The sequence below is a fragment of the Ovis aries genome, chromosome 3, assembly GCF_016772045.2.
Source record: "Ovis aries strain OAR_USU_Benz2616 breed Rambouillet chromosome 3, ARS-UI_Ramb_v3.0, whole genome shotgun sequence".
In the NCBI taxonomy this organism is placed as follows: Eukaryota; Metazoa; Chordata; class Mammalia; order Artiodactyla; family Bovidae; genus Ovis; species Ovis aries.
Window position 1 is genome coordinate 112,362,175 of NC_056056.1, and position 24,527 is coordinate 112,386,701.

General features: G+C 37.4%; 1 protein-coding gene across 15 annotated transcripts in view; it reads right to left on the reverse strand.

Annotated features, from left to right (window-relative positions):
* Window positions 1-24,527, reverse strand: part of OSBPL8 (oxysterol binding protein like 8) — a 168,604-nt gene that overhangs the window by 39,763 nt on the left and 104,314 nt on the right. For 14 of the 15 annotated variants that reach the window (XM_042246538.2, XM_042246535.2, XM_042246539.2 and 11 more), the window contains 3 exons: window positions 7,987-8,057; window positions 2,318-2,395; window positions 442-543 (listed from right to left, as the gene is read on the reverse strand). In XM_042246538.2, the coding sequence (XP_042102472.1) occupies window positions 442-543; window positions 2,318-2,395; window positions 7,987-8,057 (251 nt within the window). Of the gene's footprint in view, window positions 1-441; window positions 544-2,317; window positions 2,396-7,986; window positions 8,058-16,538; window positions 16,812-24,527 lie in introns of those variants that run through there. The other variant, XM_012173955.5, reaches the window with a different exon arrangement.

A 24,527-nucleotide genomic window follows, 5' to 3' on the forward strand; every position in this document is an offset into this window, starting at 1 on the left:
ATGGAAATAGCAATATGTATGTTTTTTGGAAAATTGAAGCTTTTCAAATGACAACTTTTACACTTTGTCTCATATCTTCACCAAAATGCATACACACCAAGCCTACAATCATACTAAATGAGAATTTGAACAGCACACAGAGTATTTCTTTACTCCACATTGATTAGACCATGTCCTGTCACATATATCATCACAAAGCTTTTTAAAAAGCACTGCTATCCGTATTCGATGTTACAGTCAAGACAGCCGACATCAAGGTTCCTGCTCTCCGTTAAGATGGGAACACAGACCTTCTGGGATACAATTAATGGCTTCTTCGTCAGTGAAAAAAATCACCCTAGAGTTTTTTTGTCTCGCAGGCTTTAGGCAGGTGCACTCTGGGCTTTCCTATGCCAGTTGGTAGATACCCAGCAATCTGAATTCAAGACCATGCAAACTGACCTTCAACCAGTCAGCCATAACAATGACAGAGGGATCAGTGATTGTGCTGAGTAACTCCTTTGTGGCTCTTTTCTTTTCTTCTCGGTAATTTTTCTTTTGTACCTATTTTACAGAAATCATAGAAAAATAAAAAATTCATCAGAAACAGGCAGTTTCTTCTCAATTTTTTAACTTTATGGAATGTAAAAATTTTACCCTGTAAAATAAAATTTTAAACCTCTTTTAGAATTCTAGCATCTTAGGACAGAAGAGCTTTTTTTTTTTTTTTTTTTTTTTTAAAGAATTTTACCCTTTTAAAGTTACACAATACATGAATATAAACTCTTGGTAAAAATTTCAACAAAACAAAAGCTAAAAACCATTTTTAACATACCTTCTCCTATTCTGATCCCCAGAATTGATCACTGTTAACCTGCAGGAAAACACTATAACGCTCAGGAAACACTATACACTCAGGTCTTCTCAAATACATAGCTTGTGTGTTTGCTTTTGCTTTTTCTAACACATAAAAAAAGGTTCTCCAATATTTCTTGGAGTATTTCAACTCTATTTCCATTCCTTGCCTACCTCATTCTTTTAACTGCTACAAAGGATTCTTCCTATGAATAAAACAGTAAGAGGTAACATTTACTGGACGCCTTCTGTGTACCTGTCCCTACCGTAAGCACTTTACATGTATCACCGCATTTAATACCTACAATAGCCTTGGGAAGTAGGACTGTACCTCTCCTTATTCCCTAGATGGGGAAACCTGGTACACAGAGAGCAGACTGCTCAGCGCCACATCTCTGAGCCGTGAAGCAGAATGCAAACAGAAGCAGACTGGCCCTAAAAGACGAGTCTGAACCGCCATGCTATGCTGCTCCTATCATTTTTCTTAATATACTCTCTTGCTGATGGTAATCTACTCTGTTGCCAGTTTTTCATACCACAAGCAATGCTATAACTATTTAGGACTGGCAATCTTGCTCTCTTTCCTGACACTAATATGTAAGATATAAGTAAATAATTAAGAAACCACAACAGTGAAATTAATACATTCAAATTATCAAAGTTTTACCCTTCCTAAGTCACTTCTGAGATACTCCGGGAAAGCAGCAGTGGAGCAGTCTTATTATTTATTACTTTGCGTTGCTTATGAATAGAAGATAACCTATCAGTGATTTTTCCTAAAGTAAAACACAAAATTGTTCTAGTTGCACTTAATGGTAAAGAGACTACATACACACAACAAAATCTTAATAATTACACAGTAAAAAAAAATATTTAGACTTTGGTCTTTTTAACGTGCATAAGTGAATTAACAGATTTAATACATGATTATAAATGTAAATGCATATGGGGTCAGATATGGAACAGGGCGGGGGGGGGGGGGGGTGGCAAAACAGACCGTATGGGAATCAGGAGTCAATCAGAAAGCATGCGCTCCTTAGCTCCAGGGTCTGCGGCCATTCTGGAAGGCACGTCCAGTGTTACCCGTTTCTTAAGGGAAGCTGGAGACCTGGACCCGTAACTGTTGGCTCAGATGTTTAAGACATTGTGTAGGTCACACAAAATGTATCTACCTGTGGACCAAATTCAGCCCATGACCTAGCAGTCAGTAAACGCTAAGTTCAAAGGGCAGAGAGCGTCCCACCAGGTGTTCCATAGCACACCTGTGCAGACATCCAGTCCTCAGCCCCCCTCCCACGGAGGGCAGAGCAGCGCTGGGACGTCATCAGAAAGCCCTTTCAGCTGACTCCAGCATGCCACGCAAACACAAACATTAACATTTTTTTTTCCTTTAGGAATACAAATACTTCTTTATCTTACTAGCCCACTTTCAAAAGCACAGGTAAAGCGTAACATTAGTTATAAAATAACTGTGGAAACTAACCTTGAGCGATTCCTTTTTTGTAAGCTTGCTTGAAGCTGAACTGTCTTTCTCTGAGCCATTATAAAGTTTAGATTCAGACTAAACCACACAGGCAGGAAGAAAAGAGAAATAATAATTAAAACTGTCACTCATTCTCCACATACATATGGCACATAAAACTGATGTTCAAATTATGTTTGTGACCTTCTTCCCATTCACTACTGTGATTTCAGGCAAATATCAATTTCCAAACACTGATTTTTCTTACACAGTACTTGGGTTTGAAAACTAATCCACATTAAAGCCACAGAAACACAAAAATAAAAACCTGTCAATAAATCAGCGTACAACGTAAGGTTAAACAAGATCATTTGAAAATCTCTGCATTCTGTTTTTCAGAGTAGTTCTAAAGAATATAGTTATTTTATACAAAATAATTCTTAGGACAAAGTGCAAAGCAGTGTAATTTTTTAGATTGAAATATTCTAAAAACGAAAAAACTAGCAAATTGCTGCAAACACTGCCCTGTTACTATTCCTTCTCCAAAGGGTGTAGATACAAACATCTTTAGAAACTAGTACTGAAATACCCTAATTTGTACAGTGTTTAAAAAACAATATTCCCAGCACTTCTTTCTAACTATCCAGTGCCTCAAAAAATAAATATTAATGCCTCAAACTTGTTTCCTGATTTTGCTTATACTTGATATTTCAATTTGATCCTTGTAAGAATCTTGAAAAACAGGCATAACAAGTGGTTTTATCTCCATTTTACAAATCATGAAAGGGAGGCTCATGGACATTGATTTTCTAAATAATCAGTCAATAGCAGGGATCAGAACCTAGTGCTGGTAATCCAGTCCTCTTCCAAGGAGACTACTTTCTTCTACCAGAGTAGAAGAATATAAAACTAAAAGCTGCTTCTATAAATACTGGAACAATAAGAGTGGACGTATTCCTTCACTGTCCTGTGAATTTCATTTTTGTCTATTGTTAGACACGGGAGAAGGTGCTTCAAGTTCACAGCATTACTCCTAGGGCCAAGAACGTATATGGGACTTGATTGAAATGGTAGCTTTCAAGTGTTTAAATGGCCAGATGTGTGTAATATCCTAGATGTGATCAAGGAGGAAGAACACTGGGAAATAAACTCCCTCACTCAATTTGAAGAACCACGAGCACAGCACCACACCTGTTCAACAACTGCAGCCAGACAGCACCGGGGCTAACCTGGGCTTTGCAGGTGGCGCGAGCGGTGCGAACCCACTTGCTAATGCAGGAGACGTAAGAGGCCTGGGTTTGTTCCCCGGGTCAGGAAGAACCCCTGGAGAAGGGCATGGCAACCCACTCCAGTATTCTTGTCTGGAGGATCCTATGGACAGAGGAGCCTGGCAGGCTATGGGCCATAAGGTCGAAAAGAGTTGGACACAACCGAAGTAACTTAGTAAAGCAAGGGCTCAATGAATACCTTTGGAATTATCCAAATGAAACTAGCATTGGCAGTTCATCTCTCTTAAAAAATGCCTCTGCTATTTAGTACAAAATACGAATTATTATGCTGATGGTAAAATAAGCGGCTGAACTGGAAGGGAACTGCAAACTACACTCCGTGTAGAAGGTGGGGATTAACCTAATTAAATTTTTGTTAAAGTTACTCCTTTGAGAACTGCACTTGAAACATCACACGGCTTACTTTCATGATGACAAGATATACTGTGATATCAAAACCATTTCACAAAAGTCATCAAGCCAAACAGGTCTCTGTCCTCTCCTTGCTGCTGGAAACTCAAAGATGACACAGCTACTGTCAGAGGAATATAATGGTTTCTATTTCCCACAGCTTAATAGGGAAATGTATATTATAATGTACTTTTTAGATATTATTAAGTACAGAATTTCCATAGTATTAACTTAAAAGTTAGTGAAAATGAACGATTGTTTGACTCTTTACCAAGTACTATAATAAATACTTTATGTGTCCTGCCTCTTTCAATTCTCAAAGCCACCTTACGAGACAGTAGCCATTTCTTCTGCTAATTAGGAAACTAAGACTAACAGATTAAACAACTTTCCAAAGTCACAGAGCCATAAGAAGATGACCTGGGATGTGTACTCTGCTGGCCCAATTCTCAGTGTCATGCTCTTAGCCCTCTCACTACATTTATTGCTCATCTTTTTACAACTATTCATACAGAATCTCAGACTCAAATTTAAGACTCATCTTTATGAACAACAGGAAATCTATTTCCCTAGACATGACAAGACTGGCTTGGAGGTTGGTTCCTAAATGATTCTGGTATCTAAGGGACCAGGAGGCCAAATGGCTATACCAAGAGCTTGCTAAATTACAGCACATATACTTCAAGAAATCCTGCCATACAGTGAGCTAGTCTGGGGAAAGAAAAGAAATCCAGTGACCAAGTTCTATATTCTTTTCAACATAATATTGTCTCATGAATCAACAAGTTACCTTTTAAATATCAAGAATCATAAACTGTTTTTATTGGAAATATCTTATTAAACTAAGTTTCCTTCTTTGATAACCTTACTGACCACTGTCTTAATGATGACACCTTATGGGCTGTGTGACTATGGGAAGATATTCTCTTCCAGTCTTAATTGCCTTATTTATAAAATAAGGATATTCCTACTAACTCATAGCGTTGCTTTGGGTAATGAGGCAGTGTGCACGATGTGTTTAACACAGTACTTGATATATATTGTGTTTCAGATTTGTGACTATCTCCTAGGTTGCAAGTGTTGACAAAAATATAATCTTCAGATAAATGGAACATTAACATAACTAGAATACTTTCGACTTGCTTTGAAAACTAAAATACTGTAGACATAAGAATAATAGCAATAATGATGTTACTATGATTCTATCAGATATTTTGGATTTGGAAAGGTTTTTTTTTTAATGTCCAAGTAAACGTATTTCTTATAGCAAGTGATAGATGACTTAGCAAACCTTCAGGCAAGGAGACTGATGACTGGAGAATCAAGTCATGAGATCTCAGCTCAGAAACTCCTTATCCTTGTAAGAGGATTCCTTTTACCCCACCAGAAATATTACTCATGTTGGCAATTCCTTTCATTGAGACAGACAATTACAAATTAATTTAAAAATGCTAAAAGGAAGAGATGATCTGATTAACTGCCTTCTTCAATTCACTCATTTACAGGATGCATAAGAAACAGGAACTGCTTTCATCTCTAAAATGGTAGGGGCCAAGGTAAAGAACGGTTGTGCCTATTGGTCTCAACTATGTATTTTTAAGAAATAACACTTAGCTGCAAAATCAATTACCTAAATGATAGTACTGATACTTTTTGCATCAAATTCATAAAAGCATAAGGTTAAAATTATTTAATGGCCTCAGTTATACAGATCAATCATAGAAGGAATAACAAGACTGTTTTCCAAAGTTACTTAGGTAAGAACAAAATCTTCATAATTTCATGAGAATAAGGCTTGATATAAATGCATATATTTTAGGATTCTTCTGAAAAGTAATACAGTAGAATATATGTTAAACTATTCAAGGACAAGCTAGTGACTGTATCTCTTAAGGTAACAGAATAAACTGAGATTAAGAATCAGTAAGATTCGGCTCTTGGAAAACAGAAGGAGTACAATTTTACTTACACCAAATAGTTACCACACCAAGAAGCCCAATCATTCACTGTAGTTCTTTATTCAAAGGAAGGAAAATGAGTTCTCAAACACCTATTATTAACCAGGTACTTTGTCAGGCACTTACAGTATCACAATCTGTGAGTTAGATTTTATCTCCTTTGTACAGAGAAGAAAACTGAAGCCACTGTGAATTCTAGCTCTAACACTTTGACCCTTGGAGAGCTATCTAACTTCTCTAAGCTTCATTTATAAAATGGGGCCAATAATACCTGTCTTCTAGTATTGTTAAGAGAGTTAAAATGACACTTAGCAAGCTCTTAATACAAACTAGTTATTAATATCATTGTAATTAGCATCTAATAAATCATAGGCAATGTATGAGAATCAAGATTCAAACTCACTTTTTAAACCTTAAAGTAGCGAGTGCTTGGTGTCCAGTAGAACTTTCTGAATAACAGCAATATTCTATATCTGAATAGTTAAATATGGTAGCCACTAGCTACATATGGCTAGTGAGTTATTGAGATGTGGCGTGTGCAACTGAGGAACCAAATTTCTAATTTTAAAGTTCATATACAATTCAGTGCTATTACACTCGAGGTGTAGTCGAGTTTCCTTGTTTTTCATTAATCTGCACTGCTTCCCTTTCCAGGCTCCCTCTCCTCCCGACCCCTTCTGCCCCTCCCCCATTCTCCTGTTGAGAGACTGGGAAGCTGTGGCAGGTAGGTATGGAGTTTAGGCTTCAATACCAATTAAACATACATTCACCAATGCTCGTATTAACTGCTTGAAAATAGGTTTTTAAAATTCCATAAATTTCACTGCATTTTGAATCATGGCAGAACCAAGATAAACTATCTCCTTGTTAATTTACGCATCTTTCGTAAAGTGATTAAGCCATTTCTCATGTATTTCTCTTTGTATTTTATACATACAAAGTATGACACTAAACTCTCACCTTATATACTTTTACCCATATTAAATAGAGGATGGACTTTTATGTAATGAAAAGTTAAGTGTGAATAAAATTTGTATAAAACATCATGGAATCCTCTGACTCAACCACTCTGAAGAACAGAACAAAAAATGTCCAGTTTTACAAGCAAAGCCTATTCTAAGAACAGCAGAGAATTTACTAGCTTAAGAAACAGGTTTTCTTACAGTTATTGAAGTTTGATTCCATAAACAAAAAAGCTTCTTCTGCTACTAAACCTGACCAGAGACAAGTCAAAAGTCAAATCCACTGACAAAGTATAGAAAATCTAGTGAATTACAATCCCATAGGAAAGCCTATGCATCACCCCGCACTTCTCAAATTTGAACAGTACTCTTAGAGGAAAAATTCTCAACAGACCTAAGAATACATGTGTTAGTCAGTCGTGTCCGACTCTTTGTGACCCCATGGACTGTACAGCCTGCCAGGCTCTTCTGTCCATGGGATTTTCCAGGCAAGGATACTGGAGTGAGTTGCCATTTCCTTCTCCAGGGGATCTTCCCAACCCAGGGATCGAACCCGGGCCTCCTGCATTGCAGTCAGATGCTTTACTATCTGAGCTACTAGGGAAGCCCAAGAATATATACAAGGACCCAATTCGAAAACTACTAATTTAAGGAACTCTGTTTTGTTCTAAGAAACTGGTTTTCAGTTGCATGCTGCTATAGTAAAAGATATTTGGTCTTTAACTGTTAAAATGTACATGTTTTTGACAGTCATTTGAATGAACCCAAAACACTTAAAACTTAAAAAAAAAAGAACCCTGACTTTCTCCAGACAGAAGCCTCAGACTTAAGTCTGAGATGTGTGCTGCAGCAGACATACCAGTACAGTATCACTCAGGAGATACCCTGGTTACCAATCGGCTATATTTCTGAATAACCAACGCATCTAAACCAGCCCCAGGGGAGTGTTCCTTTTCTCATAAATACTACCTGGTTTAGCTATACCAACATAAATACATTCTGTAAAAATCTGATAAGATTTTGGTGTTAGTTCACACACCTTAAATGTTAGAAAAATATTATGATCATATACTTGAGGACAATATGCTTACCTTGCTCTTTGACATAGAAAGTGAAGATTCATCTTTATTTTGAGAAACATCTTCCTTTCCTCTTTCAAAACCTTAAAAAACAGTCATTATTTCAGTATTACCACATTTGAACATATACAGGTAATAAAAAGCAAATACACATAAGTTATTCAGTTTCAAATATACATTATACAATATTTGATGTGTATCAGTGCAAGAAACCTAGATTCAACATACAGCTTTAAACTATTATAGTTTAAAGACTACTTAGGGGTCATCTCTAGTAATTCTTTAGAATAAATCAAGGCTTACAGAGGCACTGGTGTCTTTCCCTGAACCCATCAACATAAGATAAATGCCTCTTTTTCCTGCGTGTGCACTTGGAATGAATTCAGTGCTCACAGAATGTTTATTTCAGTTAGTTGTTTTCTAACAAAGAACCAACCCAACATACTTTTCATACCCCTTGTCAAACTGGAAAACAACTCCAGAATTGGTGTTAAAAGACCACTAGGGAAATGAATCTGAATTGAGGGACCGACTTAAAAAAAAAAAATCTAACAATGTGCTTACTGTGAGAATTAAATGAGGATGCCTAGAAAACAATTAGCATAGCATCTGCACATAGCATATATTCAATATAGGCTTCCCTGGTGGCTCAGACGGTAAAGCGTCCACCTACAACGTGGGAGACCCGGTTCAATCCCTGGGTTGGGAAGATCTGGAGAAGGAACTGGCAACCCACTCCAGTATTCTTGCCTGGAAAATCCCACGGACGGTGGAACCCGGTAGGCTACAGTCCATGGGGTTGCAAAGAGTCGGACACAACTGAAAGACTTCACTTTCACTATATTCAATTAACATTGACCCTTAATATTATCATTGGCACGGACTCAGTTCAGTTCAGTTGCTCAGTCGTGTCTGACTCTTTGCGACCCCATGAACCGCAACATGCCAGGCCTCCCTGTCCATCACCATCTCCAGGAGTTCACTCAGACTCACGTCCATCATGTCAGTGATGCCATCCAGCCATCTCATCCTCTGTCGTCCCCTTCTCCTCCTGCCCCCAATCCCTCCCAGCATCAGAGTCTTTTCCAATAAGTCAACTCTTCACATGAGGTGGCCAAAGTACTAGAGTTTCAGCTTTAGCACGGACTACTGTTATATAAATTCTAAAAGGATAAATATGAGTGCATTGGGATATATACACACATCTTTCCAATCATGCAACATTAATACAGCAGTATGTATATGTGTTAGTCACTCAGTGGTGTGCAACTCATTGAGACACCATGGACTATATAGCCTGCCAGGCTCCTCATGGAATTCTCCAGGCAAGAATACTGGAGTGGGCTGCCATTCCCTTCTCCAGGGGACCTTCCCGACCCAGGGATCGAACCCAGATCTCCTGCACTGCAGGCAGGTTCCTTACCATCCTAGCAGGGAAGCCAGTACAGCACGATGCCAAAGCAGTCTCGAGTTAGTGTCGTATGGGTATAATCAGAGAAACGCTAATGCTGAGACTTGTGCGGCCGCCCTAAGTGCAGCGTCCACTTTAATGAAGCTCTTTCTACTTTTGTGGACAAGTAGCATTAACTCTTCTCTACAACCATTTGTTCTGAGTCCAATAAAGCCTATATAATAGTGCATAAATAATCATTCATAGAGCAGTGCTTAAAAAGTTACCAGCAGTATCAGTGCCTGAAGCATTTAAAAATCATTTCTAACATATCAGTGAGACCACTTATTCTGTATTTGACTTATATTAGCTAAAACAAATCCATTCTATTTTCTTAATTCAATGATTTTGCCAATTTTTTTCTTTTTTGTAATATGAAAAAGAAATCTTTTTGTTTCCTTTTCCATCTTTGGTAAGGAGCAAGATCAGGCAATTTTAAAGTTGAGGAGGGGAAAAAAAACCTTATTAAATCTAACATGGAATTTTAAATGAAACTTACCAGAATTTGAAACTTTAGTGTGAAGCAAATCAAAGTTACATAATTCAGCTTAAAAATTCTAAAAATATGTATTCAGAGTAATAAACATCGGCAATTCTTAATACTAATGAATTAACATTATTTCAAAGATCTTCCAAATATATGTATAAAAGGACAAAGATTTTCTAAAAATATAAAAAAAGATGATGTCTTCCTTTACTTTCATAAGAAGACGACTATTACTTCAATTTCTCCAGTGTGGTTTTGGTTTCAGATAAATCTATATCAATGCATTTATTAGACTAATAAAATGGCTACGTCACTGTATCTATATTCACATAATATTTTAACAACAGAACAGGAAATTAAAACAAAGTTATAAATTTGACTAAACCTTTTCTGAACATGCAAATATGTCTTGCAGAAAGTTTCAAATATTGGAAAAGGACACACAAAAACAAGACTAAACTAAATAAAAATCCCCCAGAAACAAAAAGAACAGGTCACTCATAAACCTAGGTTGTATATTATGTCAGACCAATAAATGAACACCATTTTAAAAGATGTTCTATCCCTCAGACTTGCAAATCATTATTTTAAAAGGCGGCCCTGATGACTTCTGCATTACTCAAAATTATAGCAGATAAAAAAAAAAAAGGCTAAGTCCGGTCAAATACCCTGAGTTTCAGCTAAGTGCAAATAAGCAGATGATTACCATAAAATGCAATTACCGTATGCGTGCACATATGCTAAGTCGCTTCAGTTGTGTCCGGCTCTTTGCAACCCTATGGACTATAGTTCAAAATGTACAAAAGCCTTAAAAAAGAAGGTACTGTCATATTGTACAGTATGCTTTCAAGGATAATTCCAAGGTAAGCAAAGCAAAACGCATCATATGAAGGACTTTTTCTTTAGACTGCATAAACATGGCTCCCTAAAAATGAGCAAAACAATATTTATCTTAAAATGTCAGTCATGAATGTACTGTATTTATTAGAAGCCAAAAAGGGCTCAGCCAAAATATTTCTTAAGAGTTGTATTTATTTTCCATGTGTGGGGATCTAAAATTACTTTAAAATCACTCCTTAATTTTTTTACTGTGACATTTATAAATAAAATCCTGAATCCTACAATACATTATTGACCGTTATCAATAAAATGCATGGGTTTCCCCCCTGGCTCAGCAGTAAAGAATCCACCTGCAATGCAGGAGACGTAAGAGATCCAGGTTCGATCCCTAGGTCAGCAAGATCCCCTGGAGGAAGGTATGGCAATCCACTCCAGCATTCTTGCCTGGAGAATCCCACGGATAGAGGGGGCTGGTGGGCTAGAGTCCACCGGGTCACAAAGAGTCAGACATGACTGAAGCAACTGAGCATAGCACACACCCCACAATACACTACTGACCATTATCAGTAAAATGTAGAACAGTTTCAGTTCATGACTTTTACCAAGTTTGCTCATTAGTGATATCAGGCAGTAAATTCTCTTCCTGCTATCCTCCTCACTGCTACCATAAGACAGAAACCTACATCCCCACCCAAATGGCTAAGATTAAAAGGACGAGGACCATCCAAATACAGGTAAGACGATGGCACAACTGGAACTCTATTCACTACTGATGGGAATGGCATAATCACTTTGGAAAGCTGTTTTACAACATCCGCTAAAGTTGAAAGTACTCATATTCTAAAACAGAGCAATTCTGATCCTAGAAGTACTAAACAGAGATGAGTGCGTTACACGGTCATTAAAAGACAGGTACAAAATGTTCACAACAGTTTTATTCATAATAGCAAAATCTGGAGCCAACTCAAACGGCTATTAACAGTAGAATAAATGAACACTTTATGCTCCGGTCACACAATGGAATGATAAACATCAATGAAAAAGAACCGATCACCACTACACAAAACAACAAACAGAATACTGAGTGAAAAAAGCCACCTCTCGCCATCAAAAAAAAAAAAGCACATACCATATAATTCCATTTATATAAAGGTCAGGAACTAGCAGAAGGAAGTGGCAACCCACTCCAGCACTCTTAGCTGGAAAATACCATGGGCAGAGGAGCCTGACGGGCTAGTCCACGGGGTCACAGGAGTCGGACATGACTCAGCAGACTAAACAGCAGCTAGCAAACCTAACCTATGGTGGCAGGGGTTGGGACAGCGGTGGAGTTTTGCTGTAGGAGACTGACTGGGGTCTGGGGCCTGAGAAGATTTTCTGGGGACCTGGAGAGTGGCTACACATATGGCTGTGTGCTGTGCTGTGCTTAGCTGCTCAGTCACACCCAACTCTTTGTGACCCCACGTACTGTAGCCTGCCAGATTCCTCTGGGGATTCTCCAGGCAAGAATACTGGAGTAGATAGATAACTAGAAACTCAGAAAGTTGTGCAATGAACCATGTGTAGGTCACGCCTTAATAATTTTTTTAAATGCATATGTGCTCTACTAGGTCGCTTTGATCATGTCTGATTCTTTGGAGCCCCCCAGGCTCCTCTGTCCATGGGACTCTCCAGGAAAGAAGACCGGAGTGGGCTGCCATTTCCTCTTCCGGGGGATCTTCCTGAGGCGGGGACTGAACCAGTGTCTCGCGTGTCTCCTGCAGGTGGGGTTTTCACTACTAGCACCATACTCCTTCCTTAATCTTCCAAAGTATTAGACCGCTCTCAATATGGCATCCTTTCTTAGTCTATATCCCTTTAACATATCCTGCTCTGGGCTGATTCTGATTCATCCATCAACCATGATAATTAACATAATATTAGTGAAAACAATAAAGTAACCAGTATCCGTTTGTAGGAACACTTGCAATTTTAAGATACTATGATAATTTCCCCCTCAAACATCAGGTACATTCTATATAACTGAAAAAACTGAGGCTTACAGAAATTAAGTAATGTGGCAAACATCAACAGGTGCCAGCACCAGCGCGAATTTAAAGTTAGGTCTCACTTTAAAATTCATGGTGTTTCTAGGATGTCAGAGTGCTTCTCTAGATTCAAGGCCACCGTCTTCTGGGAGGCCATGTTTGGGCTGCATAAACACAGTCAGAGGTTTCCTCTGAGACACAGCACTTGGTACATTTGCACTACCCTATTTATCACAAAATATTTCAACTGTCTGTTTTCACGTTCAGGTCCCACACTTGACTGAGAGTTCCTGAAAAGAAGGGTCTCAATTCTTATTCATCCATTCAAATTTTGATAAACTGATCCAAAGATTAATAAAAATGGACTCTACTTTTACATGTAGTGGCTTTTTAAAATATGGGAAATACGCATACTTCAGAAACATACATAAAACATAAAAACATAATTTAATGAATACAGTAACTAGCTGCATAACCACCGCCCAAATCAAGAATTATAGAATTGTCACCATCCTGGGAGAACCACTCCCTATGCCACTCCATGCCAGTCTTGACCCTATCTACTCTTCCTTCCCTCAGAAATAACTACCTTGACTTTTACGATTATGTGCCAGCACGCCACAACTGGTATTTCATGCATTTTCACTGCTGATTAGAATCCTATTGCATGACTATAGTACTATTTATCCATCGGCTTGTGTTGTTTCTACTTTGTCCCTCTTAAAATATAGGTGATACAAATATTGTTGGCAATGCATCCCAGTAGACATATATCTCTAAGGTTTAAACCAGAAGCAGAACTCCTAGGTCTGAGTACACGTGTGTCTTTGTCTTTAAGAACACCAAATTGTTTACCATCTGTTTACTTCCCCCAACAGTGTATGCTAGTTCTGCTTTCCCCACATCCATGGTAACATCAATATTGACAAATTTTTTAATATTTTTGCCAATCTGTTGGGTGTGTCAATGGTATATCAGTGAGGCTTTAGTTAGTGTGTTCCTGATCACTAATGATATTGAGTACTATCTCATATATTACCATTTTAATTTTCTCTTTGTGAAGAAACTCTTCAGTACATTAAAAAAAAAAAAACAACTCTGTACTTTTTCTTGATTTATATAGGAATTCATAACGTTTTCCAAATATTGGTTCTTTGCCAGTTATATTTATTGCAAATATCTCCCCACTCTATGGCTTGTCTTTTAATTCTCTGCATGGTCTCTTTTGAAGAATGTCTCTTAATTTGAACACTGTCAAATGTAGCAACCTCATTCTTTTAACAGTTAGTGCTTTTTGGGTCTCAAGAAAATCTTCCCTAAATCTGTGGGAAAATAGCATGAAGATATTTTCCAGTAATATAGTAGTAAAACTTTCTCCTACTAATTCAGCGGAATGTGATTCCTGAATAAATTAGTACACTGTCCCTAACTTCTTATTAACAGATGAAAAATGCTATCATCACTGATAAGATATAACTTTTTATATACCTCATTAAAACTTGGTTCAATAATGTTTAGATATAATAAAGCAAATTTTATACTGCTTCGGCCTTGTTAAAATCAGATTACATACACAGTATCCAAAAATGTAGATTCGGTAAATATTTACAAATATAGAATTACTGCATTAACTAAATTGAACACAGGCAAGAATTAAGAAATTGCACAAGAAAAAAAATTCGGAGAAGTCAAAATATACTAAAAAGATCTAACTATATACTAGAGCTTCTACAGAGTGTCTGTGAATTTCTTTGTTCAAAGTTTATTTCAATTTCTAGGTACATGGACAAACGGTACCACTCTATTTTATAACTCTACCATACAGAAAAAGGTCATACCGATTTGTTCCTTAAGGTAGAAGCGACCAAAAAAAAAAGGGCGGGTGGATTTTCCCAAGGAAAATGAAAACTAAAAGGGGTTGTGGTCAAAGCAGTGAAACAAAGCTATCTTTAAATATCACTAATGTATAACCTCTCTTTCTCTAATGCTGTCAGATAAAAACAATAAAATGCCCCATTATTATTTTTAACTTAAAAAAAAAGCCACTTCTTTGAAGTACCTGATTCTATTCAACTATTCTACCTAGCTGATAAAACATATTAGAAAGCGCTTTTTATCATGGCTGGTTTTACTATTATTGTTAGTTGTATTAAGAGGACTGTGGAAGCATCCTTATGAATATGACCTTATCTAGTTCAAGAATTAGAAAACAAAGCCAAACATCTGCTTTTCCACTAAAAGAAATCTATCTGGACGACCTTCAATATTCTCTTTGACAGAAGAAACTCACAACTCTGTCTTAAATTAAATGAAGTAAAAACCAAACTTCTAAAATGTTAAGTTTTCTATTGTTAAGTAAGGTCACCTGATTATTCTCTACATTAAGTAGACTCATAGCATGAAGGTCAGCAAACATGTGCCAGCAAGCTTGCTGGCTTAAAAAAAGAAAAACAAGGAGCCAAACACAGAAATGGAACTAAGTCACATTGAAAAAGCAAGTAAGTATCCAACAACATTAAAAAAAAAACTTGTTTGTTGTATTTTCAGAGTCACTTCTGAACAAAGACAAATAGTAAAATTTACACCATTGTGAGAACATTAAGAAAGAAGCATGATAGTAAGCATGCTACACTAAGACTCAACACGGATTATGAGTGCTGTTTAAAGCTTATGTTACTCAGGCAACAGTTCAGGACTATTTCAAAATACCGTTAGAAAAGAAAATGAAGTCAGTGAATTTATAATAATTTATTTAATTGTCCAAGTAACACTGTATCTCAAGAGAATGTATGTCCTACCTATCAGCATGAGTATTAACAAAAAGCTAAGAAGAAAGGCTAGTGTGAAAAATGAAAATATAATTCGAATTTCACAAAATGAGTGTCAGAAAAATACATAAACAATTAAAACAACACCAGTTCAGTCAATATTTGTCATGAGGATTAAAAGAACATTTTTATTTTAAAAGAAAAATATAACCTTAAAAGAGTAGATATGATTATGTAGCAGTTTAATATTCTGAAAAGAAAACAAAGATTGCTTATATCTTAACATCTATATCCAAATATTTGCTACAATAAATCTTTTTCAAACAATAAAAGATCAGTTAACAGCTACATCTCATTGACCAATTGTTTAACGTCTAAATCATAGCTGTCAAATGTCTAATTTCATTTAATAAATATTGCCCTAAAAATAACATTTTCTAAGTAAAAACTGGTCATACATAAACACATTTAACAACATGAAGTAAGGCATTTCAAAAATTAAATTACACAGATAACTTCATGTTAGTCAGGACTTAATCTATTAAAGCATAAACTAAACATCAATTTTCACAGTTACTATTTTGCTTGGGAACAGTCAAGCAAATATTAATATTAAATATGTGGATTTCATTTGCAGAAACTTCAGAACAATTGGTTTATTTATAGAATTTTATAATTTTATCTCAACTCTACAAAGGGCTTTATTTTTATCAAAGGGTTATAATATTTATTTCAATAATTAAAAACTCATGCTATAAGCACTCAAGATTCATACTTCATTGAATCATTAGCTTTCAAGTTCAAGCATAAAGAGAATGTAAAAGAAAATATGGAAAGCCAAGCCATATAGTAGCAGTTACTAAAATCTAACCTTTCACTACAGAATTGTTTTGTTTAAAAGAAAGCAGCTTTAAGACATTAAGATGTCTAGTTTATTTTAATGAAAAGTCTATAAGAAATTAAGAAAAGAATGCAAGATTAAACAAACAAACCTGGCAAAGAAGGAGAAAGTTCATTGTATCCTCCAAATGAAGCGTTCCGGACAAGCTTTCGGCCATCAATTCGTGGAGGAAATAAAACAGGCGAAACCACAGTACAGGAAGAAAACCTACGTTGTTGTGAGCTGTCTTCTTTCATGGCTTAAAAGGCCTATGTAATGTATACACTCACCCAGAAGGCTAATTAGACCAGTATGGCAATAACAGGCTTTTCTTCACATCCAAATATAGCGAACCCACCAGCACAAACAAAGGACACACACATTTAACAGCAAAGGAGAAGGACCAGAGATCGTCAAATCAGCAATAAACAGATAGAGAAAGAGGCTGACAGAAAAGGCATTAAGCCATGCTGCTGGGTGTTTTAGAAGAAATGAGCTGAAAAACAAGAAAGGCTATTCTATTTTACCTTTTTATCAAACCAGTAATGCCCTGTACCAAATTACTGCCTTAGTAAAACAAAGCAAGATTAATACTTAGAGATTCAGGATGAAATAATACACTCAGTTTCTCTCTTCTCAAAATACGCAATCCTCTTCTCATACTCATTATGCTTTTATAGTATCTGCCACACTTCCCACGTCTTCTGATTCTTTCCAGTTTTTGCTTACTTTAAAAATGGATATAACACTTGTTTATCTTTCCTGAAGCTTCTAGATTTATATCTAATCTACTGCTTGCTTTAGCTATGATTAAGAATTCATAAGGGAAGATATTCTTTCAAGCACATTTTTGATGGGTTCCAACGGCTAACAGAGAATAAACACTTAAATTTTACCTCTAGTAGAGATACATGTGTCATTAAGACACTGCTAATGCAAACCATTAACAGAAAAGATTAAAAGGATACCACTAACAATGCTGTATGCTCCAATATGTTTCTCTGAAAGAGATGCTATAGTTCCTCTTTATTACATTTAAACTTTTCAAAAGATATCCTCAACCAATGAATATTTTACACTTAAAACTCTTATTGAAAAAATGCAACTTTATTATCACAGTAACAAATATAAATATCATTTTGTTTTTTTTTTTCTGGGTTAAAACTAAGTGACTAGGATGATCCCATATCATTAAATCTAACAGGAAAGTACCTCTAGCCAAAATGATACAGTATGTCATCTCTTTATACCTAATCTTTAAAATTCTAAGACTTTCCTAGTTAATATTAAAATGCATTTACTTTACTGTATACCTTAACTAAAGTTAAAAAGCTTTAAGTCAGTTATTTTCTTTATATACCCTAGACTGATTTTTCTAACCACAGGTCTTTCAACCTGGAAACACACATTCTTAGACAACAACTCAATTATAGCTGACTTGGTGGCTCACTTTTATAGGCGCCTTACTGTAAGATCTCCACCTCCTTCCTCATCATGCATACACTTCAAGGCTGGCTCTCCATTCATACACAACAGCATCCCACAAAATCTAAGACTATTTCTCTTCAAAGGAAAGGACATTTAAACAAACTTAATTTCCTGTACATACTAGTTCTTTGATAAAGGCATTTTAAAATCAGTTAGTGATAAAAATGGTTTATGGTTGATACCCACAACTAGAACAGGTTTTGGGTTTGGGAGTTTTCCCCCCACTTTTCTCCCTTGTCATGAAATATAAACTGCCATTTAATATAGGCATCAGAGAAATACTAATAAATAATTCACCCAGTGTTGCCTACCTCTTAAAGCATAAAGAATATAACATCACAAAAGGGATTTATAGTGCAATGGTTAAACAGAATTTGAAATTAAAATTGCTTGGGTTCAAACCCTAGTTCTAACCTAGTTGGATACATTAGAGCCATTGACTTAATTTCTCTGAGTCTCTGTTTCCTTATCTATAAAATTTTAATAACATTATCTATATTGCAGGACTGTTATAAGGATCAAATTGGATAATAGATAGAAAATCAAGAAAGGTTCCAAGTTAAAACGGTAGAATCAAGATAGTGACCTAATAACGTATTTTCTCCTAAAATTCGACAAAATTTATAGGAATGGAGTATTTTTTAGAAAAGCATACACAAGTGTGGGTATGTATTCCACAAGTATGCATCCAAGAGAGGACACGTCAACAGATAAACTTGCCCCTGGAAAGCATGAGATGAACTTGCAGCCACTTGTCCTGCAGCTTCAAGAAAGCTGAACCACACATCAGTGGCAAAAACTGAGAACCAACCCTACAATAGCAAAAAATCCTTCCACAGATAATTAATAGCACTGCGATTAGGGATCAGATAAGTTACTGATATCAACAATACTGGAACCAGGACAAAAGAATAGGCAGTGTCTTCAAAACTAGCAGGAAAATGACTTCCAATTCAGAAGTAACGACATTCAGAAAATGACTTCCAATTCAGTCTAATTATCAATTACATATTAGGGTAAAATAAAATATTTTTAGATATGCAGGGCCTTAAAAACTTACTTTCCATGCATGTTTTTAAAGAATTTACTAGAATAATCTTTCTTACCTAGGGTTCTACAATAGAATTAAGCTTAATGAACTACAACATCCACTTTTTAAAATGAATTAACTCTTTTCTCCCATGTTTCTATTATGGCTCTTACCATGCACCATATTCTTGGGAGAATTGAGAAAATATTCACCTATATTATTTGTTATATGCCTTCCTCATTTCCCTCTCAGGAACTCCCTTGAGAAAGAATATATACTCTACCAAAAAGTGATAGCAACTCAAGGATACACAGAATAAAGGAAATTAAAAGATGCTTGCTTGTTGGAAGAAACGCTATGACAAACCTAGACAGCATATTAAAAAGCAGAGACATTACTTTGCCAACAAAGGCCAACCTAGTTGAAGCTATGATTTCTCTGGTAGTCATGTATGGATGTGAGAGTTGGACAATAAAGAAAGCTGAGCACCGAAGAATTGATGCTTTTGAACTGTGGTGTTGGAGAAGACTCTTGAGAGTCCCTTGGACTGCAAGATCAAACCAGTCAATCCTACAGGAAATCAGTCCTGAATGTTCATTGGAAGGACTGATGCGGAAGCTGAAACTCCAGTACTTTGGCCACCTGATGCGAAGAACTGACTCACTGGAAAAGACCCTGATGCTGGAAAAGATCGAAGGCAGGAGAAGGGGACAACAGAGGATGAGACGGTTGGATGGTATCACCAACTCGATGGACATGAGTTTGAGTGAACTCCGGGAGTTGGTGTTGGACAGGGAAGCCTGACATGCTGCAGTCCATGGGGTCACAAAGAGTCGGACACAGTTAAGTGACTGAATTGAACTGAGGATACAGGAAACAGGTTACTCAATATAAAGAGCTGTCATCATCAAAATGTCTCCTCCTATCAATGCACTATCTCTTTTTGACCCAGAGACAAATTCTGTGAGATTTACCAACATTCTTTTCTGACGTTGACAGGTCCTGACAGTATGCTGATGAGGTTTATTCTCTTTCCCTCATCCCTTGATGTATAGGTAAACTGAGGAGACTTCAAATACATGGAAGTGGGTTTTTTTTTTTTAACTTTATTTTTTAGAGCAGTTTTAGGTTCACAGCAAAATTGAGAGGAAAGTACAGGCATTCCCTGTACCGGTAAATGTATTTTGAAATTCCCTAACACTAAAAAGAACTAATACCTCTGAATATATTATCTTTGGTCTAGGGGCTCTTTCCATATTAAAATGGCAGATATTTGGGCAGAGGCAAAAACCACAGCATGTACAAGACACAGTGACCAAAACCATCTCAAAGAAGAAAAAATGCAAGAAGGCAAAGCAGTTGTCTGAGGAGGCTTTACAAATAGCTGAGGAAAGAAGAAAAATGAAAGGCACGGGAGAAAGTGAAACATATACCCAACTGAATGTAGAGTTGCAGAGAACAGCATGGAGAGATAAGAAGGCATTCTTCAATGAACAATGCAAAGAAATAGAGGAAAACAGCAGAATGATAAAGACAAGAGATCTCTTCAAAAAAATTAGAGATGTCAAGGGACAATTTCATGCAAGGATGGCTATAATAAATGACAGAACCTGTAAGGACCTAACAGAAGCAGAAGAGATTAAGAAGAGGTGGCAAGAATACACAGAGGAACTACAAGGAAGGTCTTAATGACCTGGATAACCACGATGATGTGGTCACCCATGACGGTGTGGACACTGACCTAGAGTTGAACATACTGGAGCATGAAGTCAGGCAGGCCTTAGGAAGCATTACTACAAATAAAGCGAATGGAGGCAATGAAATTCCAAATGCGCTTTTGAAAATCCTAAAAGATGACGCTGTGGAAGTGCTGCACTCAACACATCAGCACATTTGGAAAACTCAGCAGTGGCCACAGGACCGGAAAAGGCCAGTTTTCATTTCAATCCCAAAGAATGTTCAAACTACCTTACAATTGTGCTCATTTCACATGCTAGCAAGGTATGCTCAAAATCCTTTAAGCTAGGCCTCAGAAGTACAAGCTAGGTTTAGAAAGGCAGAGGAAGCAGGTATCAAACTGTCAACATGCACTGAATCATGGAGACAGCAAGGGAATTCCAGAGAAACACCTACTACTGCTTCGCTGTCTAAGCTAGAGCCTTGTGTGGACCACAACAAACCGTGGGAAATTCTTCAAAAGATGACAGTGCCAGTCCACCTTACTTGTCTTGTGAGACACCTGTATGCAGGTAGAAGCAACAGAACCATCATGGAATAACCAACTGGTTCAAAACTGGAACGGGAGGGTGACAAAGCTGTATATTGTCACCTTGTTTATTTAACTCATATGCAGAGCACATCATGTGAAATGCTGGGCTGGATGAATCACAAGCTGGAATCAAGACTGCTGGGAGAAACATAAAAAACCTCAGATATGCAGATGATACCACTCTAACGGCTGAAAGTAAAGAGGAACTTAAGAGCCTCTTAATGAGGGGGGAAAGAGGACAGTGAAAAGGCCAAGTTGAAACTCAACATTCAAAAAACTAAGATCATGGCATCTAGTCCCATTACCTCACAGCAAACAAAAGTGGAAAAAGTGGAAGCAGTGACAGATTTTATTTTCTTGGGCTTCAAAATCACTGCAGATGGTGACTGCAGCCAGGAAATTAAGAATGCTTGCTCCTTGGAAGGAAAGCTGTGACAAACCTAGACAGCATATTAAAGAGCAGATATACCATGTTGTGGACAAAGGTCCATAGAGTCAAAGCTATGGTTGTTTCAGCTGTCATGTACAGATGCGAGTTCAGTTCAGTTGTTCCGTCATTTCTGACTCTTTGCAACCCCAAGGACTACAGCACACTAGGCTTCCCTGTCTATCACCAACTCCTGGAGCTTGCTCAAACTCATATCCATAAAGCCGGCAATACCATCCAACCATCTCATCCTCTGTTGTCCCCTTCTCCTCCTGCCTTCAATCTTTCTCAGCTCAGGATCTTTTCCAATGAGTCAGTTCTTCAGATCAGATGGCCAAAATATCAGAGCTTCAGCTTCAGCATCAGTCTTGATTTCCTATAAGATTGACTGGTTTGACCTCCCTGACGTCCAAGGGACTCTCAAGAGTCTTCTCCTACACCACAGTTCAAAAGCATCAATTCTTCAGCAGCTGGGCCATAAAGAAGGCTGCTGTGCTTATCACTCAGCCGTGTCTGACTCTTTGCAATCCCATGGACCGTAGTCCACCAGGTTCCTCTGTTCACGGGGGTTCTCCAGGCAAGAAGACTGGAGTGGGTGGCCATGTCCTCCTCCAGGGAAATCTTCCTGACCCAGGGATCAAACCCAGGTCTCCTGAACTGCAGGCGGATTCTTTACTGTCTGCGCCACCAGGGAAACCCTGAAGCAGGCTGGGTGCCTAAGAACTGATGCTTTCCAATTGTGATGTTGGAGAAGACTCTTAAGAGTCCCTTGGCCTGCCAGGAAATCAAACCTGTCATTCCTAAAAAAAAAAAATCAACCCTGAATATTCAGTGGGAGGACTGATGCTGAAGCTGAAGCTCCAATATTTTGGCCGCCTGATATGAAGAGCCAACTCCTTGGAAAAGACCCTGATGCTGGGAAAGATTGAAAGTAAAAGTAGAAGGGGGCAGCAGAGGATGAGATGGTTGGACAGCATTACTGACTCAACAGACATGAGTTTGAGCAAACTCTAGGAGACAGCAGAGGACAGAGGAGCTTGGCATGCTGCAGTCCATGTGGCCTCAAAGAGTCAAACACAACTTAGTGACCGACCAACAACAGCAACAAAACCCACAAAAGGCCATAATAGAAAGAATCCCTAGATTCTCCTGCTGTGTGCCCAAAGGAAACGCCCAGCTTCAGTTTTCCTTTCTATAGAGCCAAAAGATTAGGACTGGAGAAGGCAGCTCACTGTTCATGTTAGAACTCTAATGAGCTCCCTGGACAAATTCCAGATCAGCTTTATTTAAAAACCAGATGACTGGCAAACATAGCTGACATTTTGAAATAATCTAATTCGGTAGCTGGAAAATCCACTTAAACCCTATACAGTTCCATATGCACACTCAGGATAAAATATATTGGCTTAAGTTATTATATTATAAGAACTATATACTTTAATCTTGAATCTCAAGATAATTAGCGAGGTTTTAAGAGATTTAAAATTCTTAAAGCAGCACGAAGAATCAGGAAAAGATCAAAATACTAAAAACAAACATCAGTCAACATGAATTTAAGAAAGTATTACACCCAAACATGAATAGAACCACCACCTTAAAAAATGAACTAAATATCTGACAGTGGTACTATACAAACTCAGCAGTGTTTCCTTACAGAGCACAAAATTTTAAAAATAACACAGTTATTTACTATTAATTAAGCAGCTCAGTCTTAGCAAACAAGTCTATTAATAACCTTTCAAAGGACATACAATTTGAGATGGCTGACAATGATCTTTGCTTTAAAAAAGGAAACACAACAATAAAGCTCTCAATTTCCATCCTCCAAAGAGACAAAGTAAGTTCTTAACTATAATTAGTAAAATTTCACTAATGAGTATATGGCTTGAAAAGCACACAAAGCGATTTTATTTATCCCACATTTCCTCAGAAAATAACTCTTGTAGATTCTCAGCACTAAATATGTTCTCAACAGCACATGCGAATGCACGCACAGAATTAAAAGGATGGCTTAAGTTAATTTTAGGCCGGAGAGCATTCTTGTCTATATATCCATACTCACATCAGCAAGTATAAGACAGTACTTTCCTCTGGGTGGAAAGTTCTTTGCAATTATATGTGTATATCAAATAATCATTCATGTAATAAACAATGTGATGAGCATCTACTTTGGGTTAGAAATGTTAAGCACAGGACAGTTATGATATAATAGCCCCTAATTTCTGCTCTTATTGAGCTTTCAACATGTGTGAGTACATGGTCATTAAAAGTTGACTGAAACTCAGGGTCTATTCCCACAAAACAAATGTTAAATGAGGTGCTTAGGTTTCTTTCTAAGACTGTTCACAAGAATCTATTTAACTGGAAATGTACTAAGAGCACCTATGAATGTAACCTTTATTAATACTATCTAAGAATTATACAGTAATAAGTTGTCAAAAGTGTTTTCACATATGTTCTCAATAGATTCAAAGAACAATAGTATCTCGGTTTTACAGGTATGGCTCAGACAGTAAAGTGTCTGTCTGCAACGCAGGAGACCCCGGTTCGATCCCTGGGTTGGGAAGATCCTCTGGAGAAGGAAATGGCAGCCCACTCCAGTATTCTTGCCTGGAAAATCCCATGGACCCAGAGCCTGGTAGGCTACTGTCCATGGAGTCACAAAGAGTTGGACACGACTGAGTGACTTCACTTTCACTTTCAAGCTCGGAGGCATGGGCTTCCCAGGTGGTGCTAGTGAAGAATCTACCTTCCAATACAGGCTATGTAAGCGATATGGGCTCAGTCCCTGGGTGGAGATCCTGTGGAGGGGGGCATGGCAACTCGTCCAGTAGGCCTGCCTGGAGAGTCCCATGGACAGAAAAGCCTGGCGGGGTATAGTCCATGG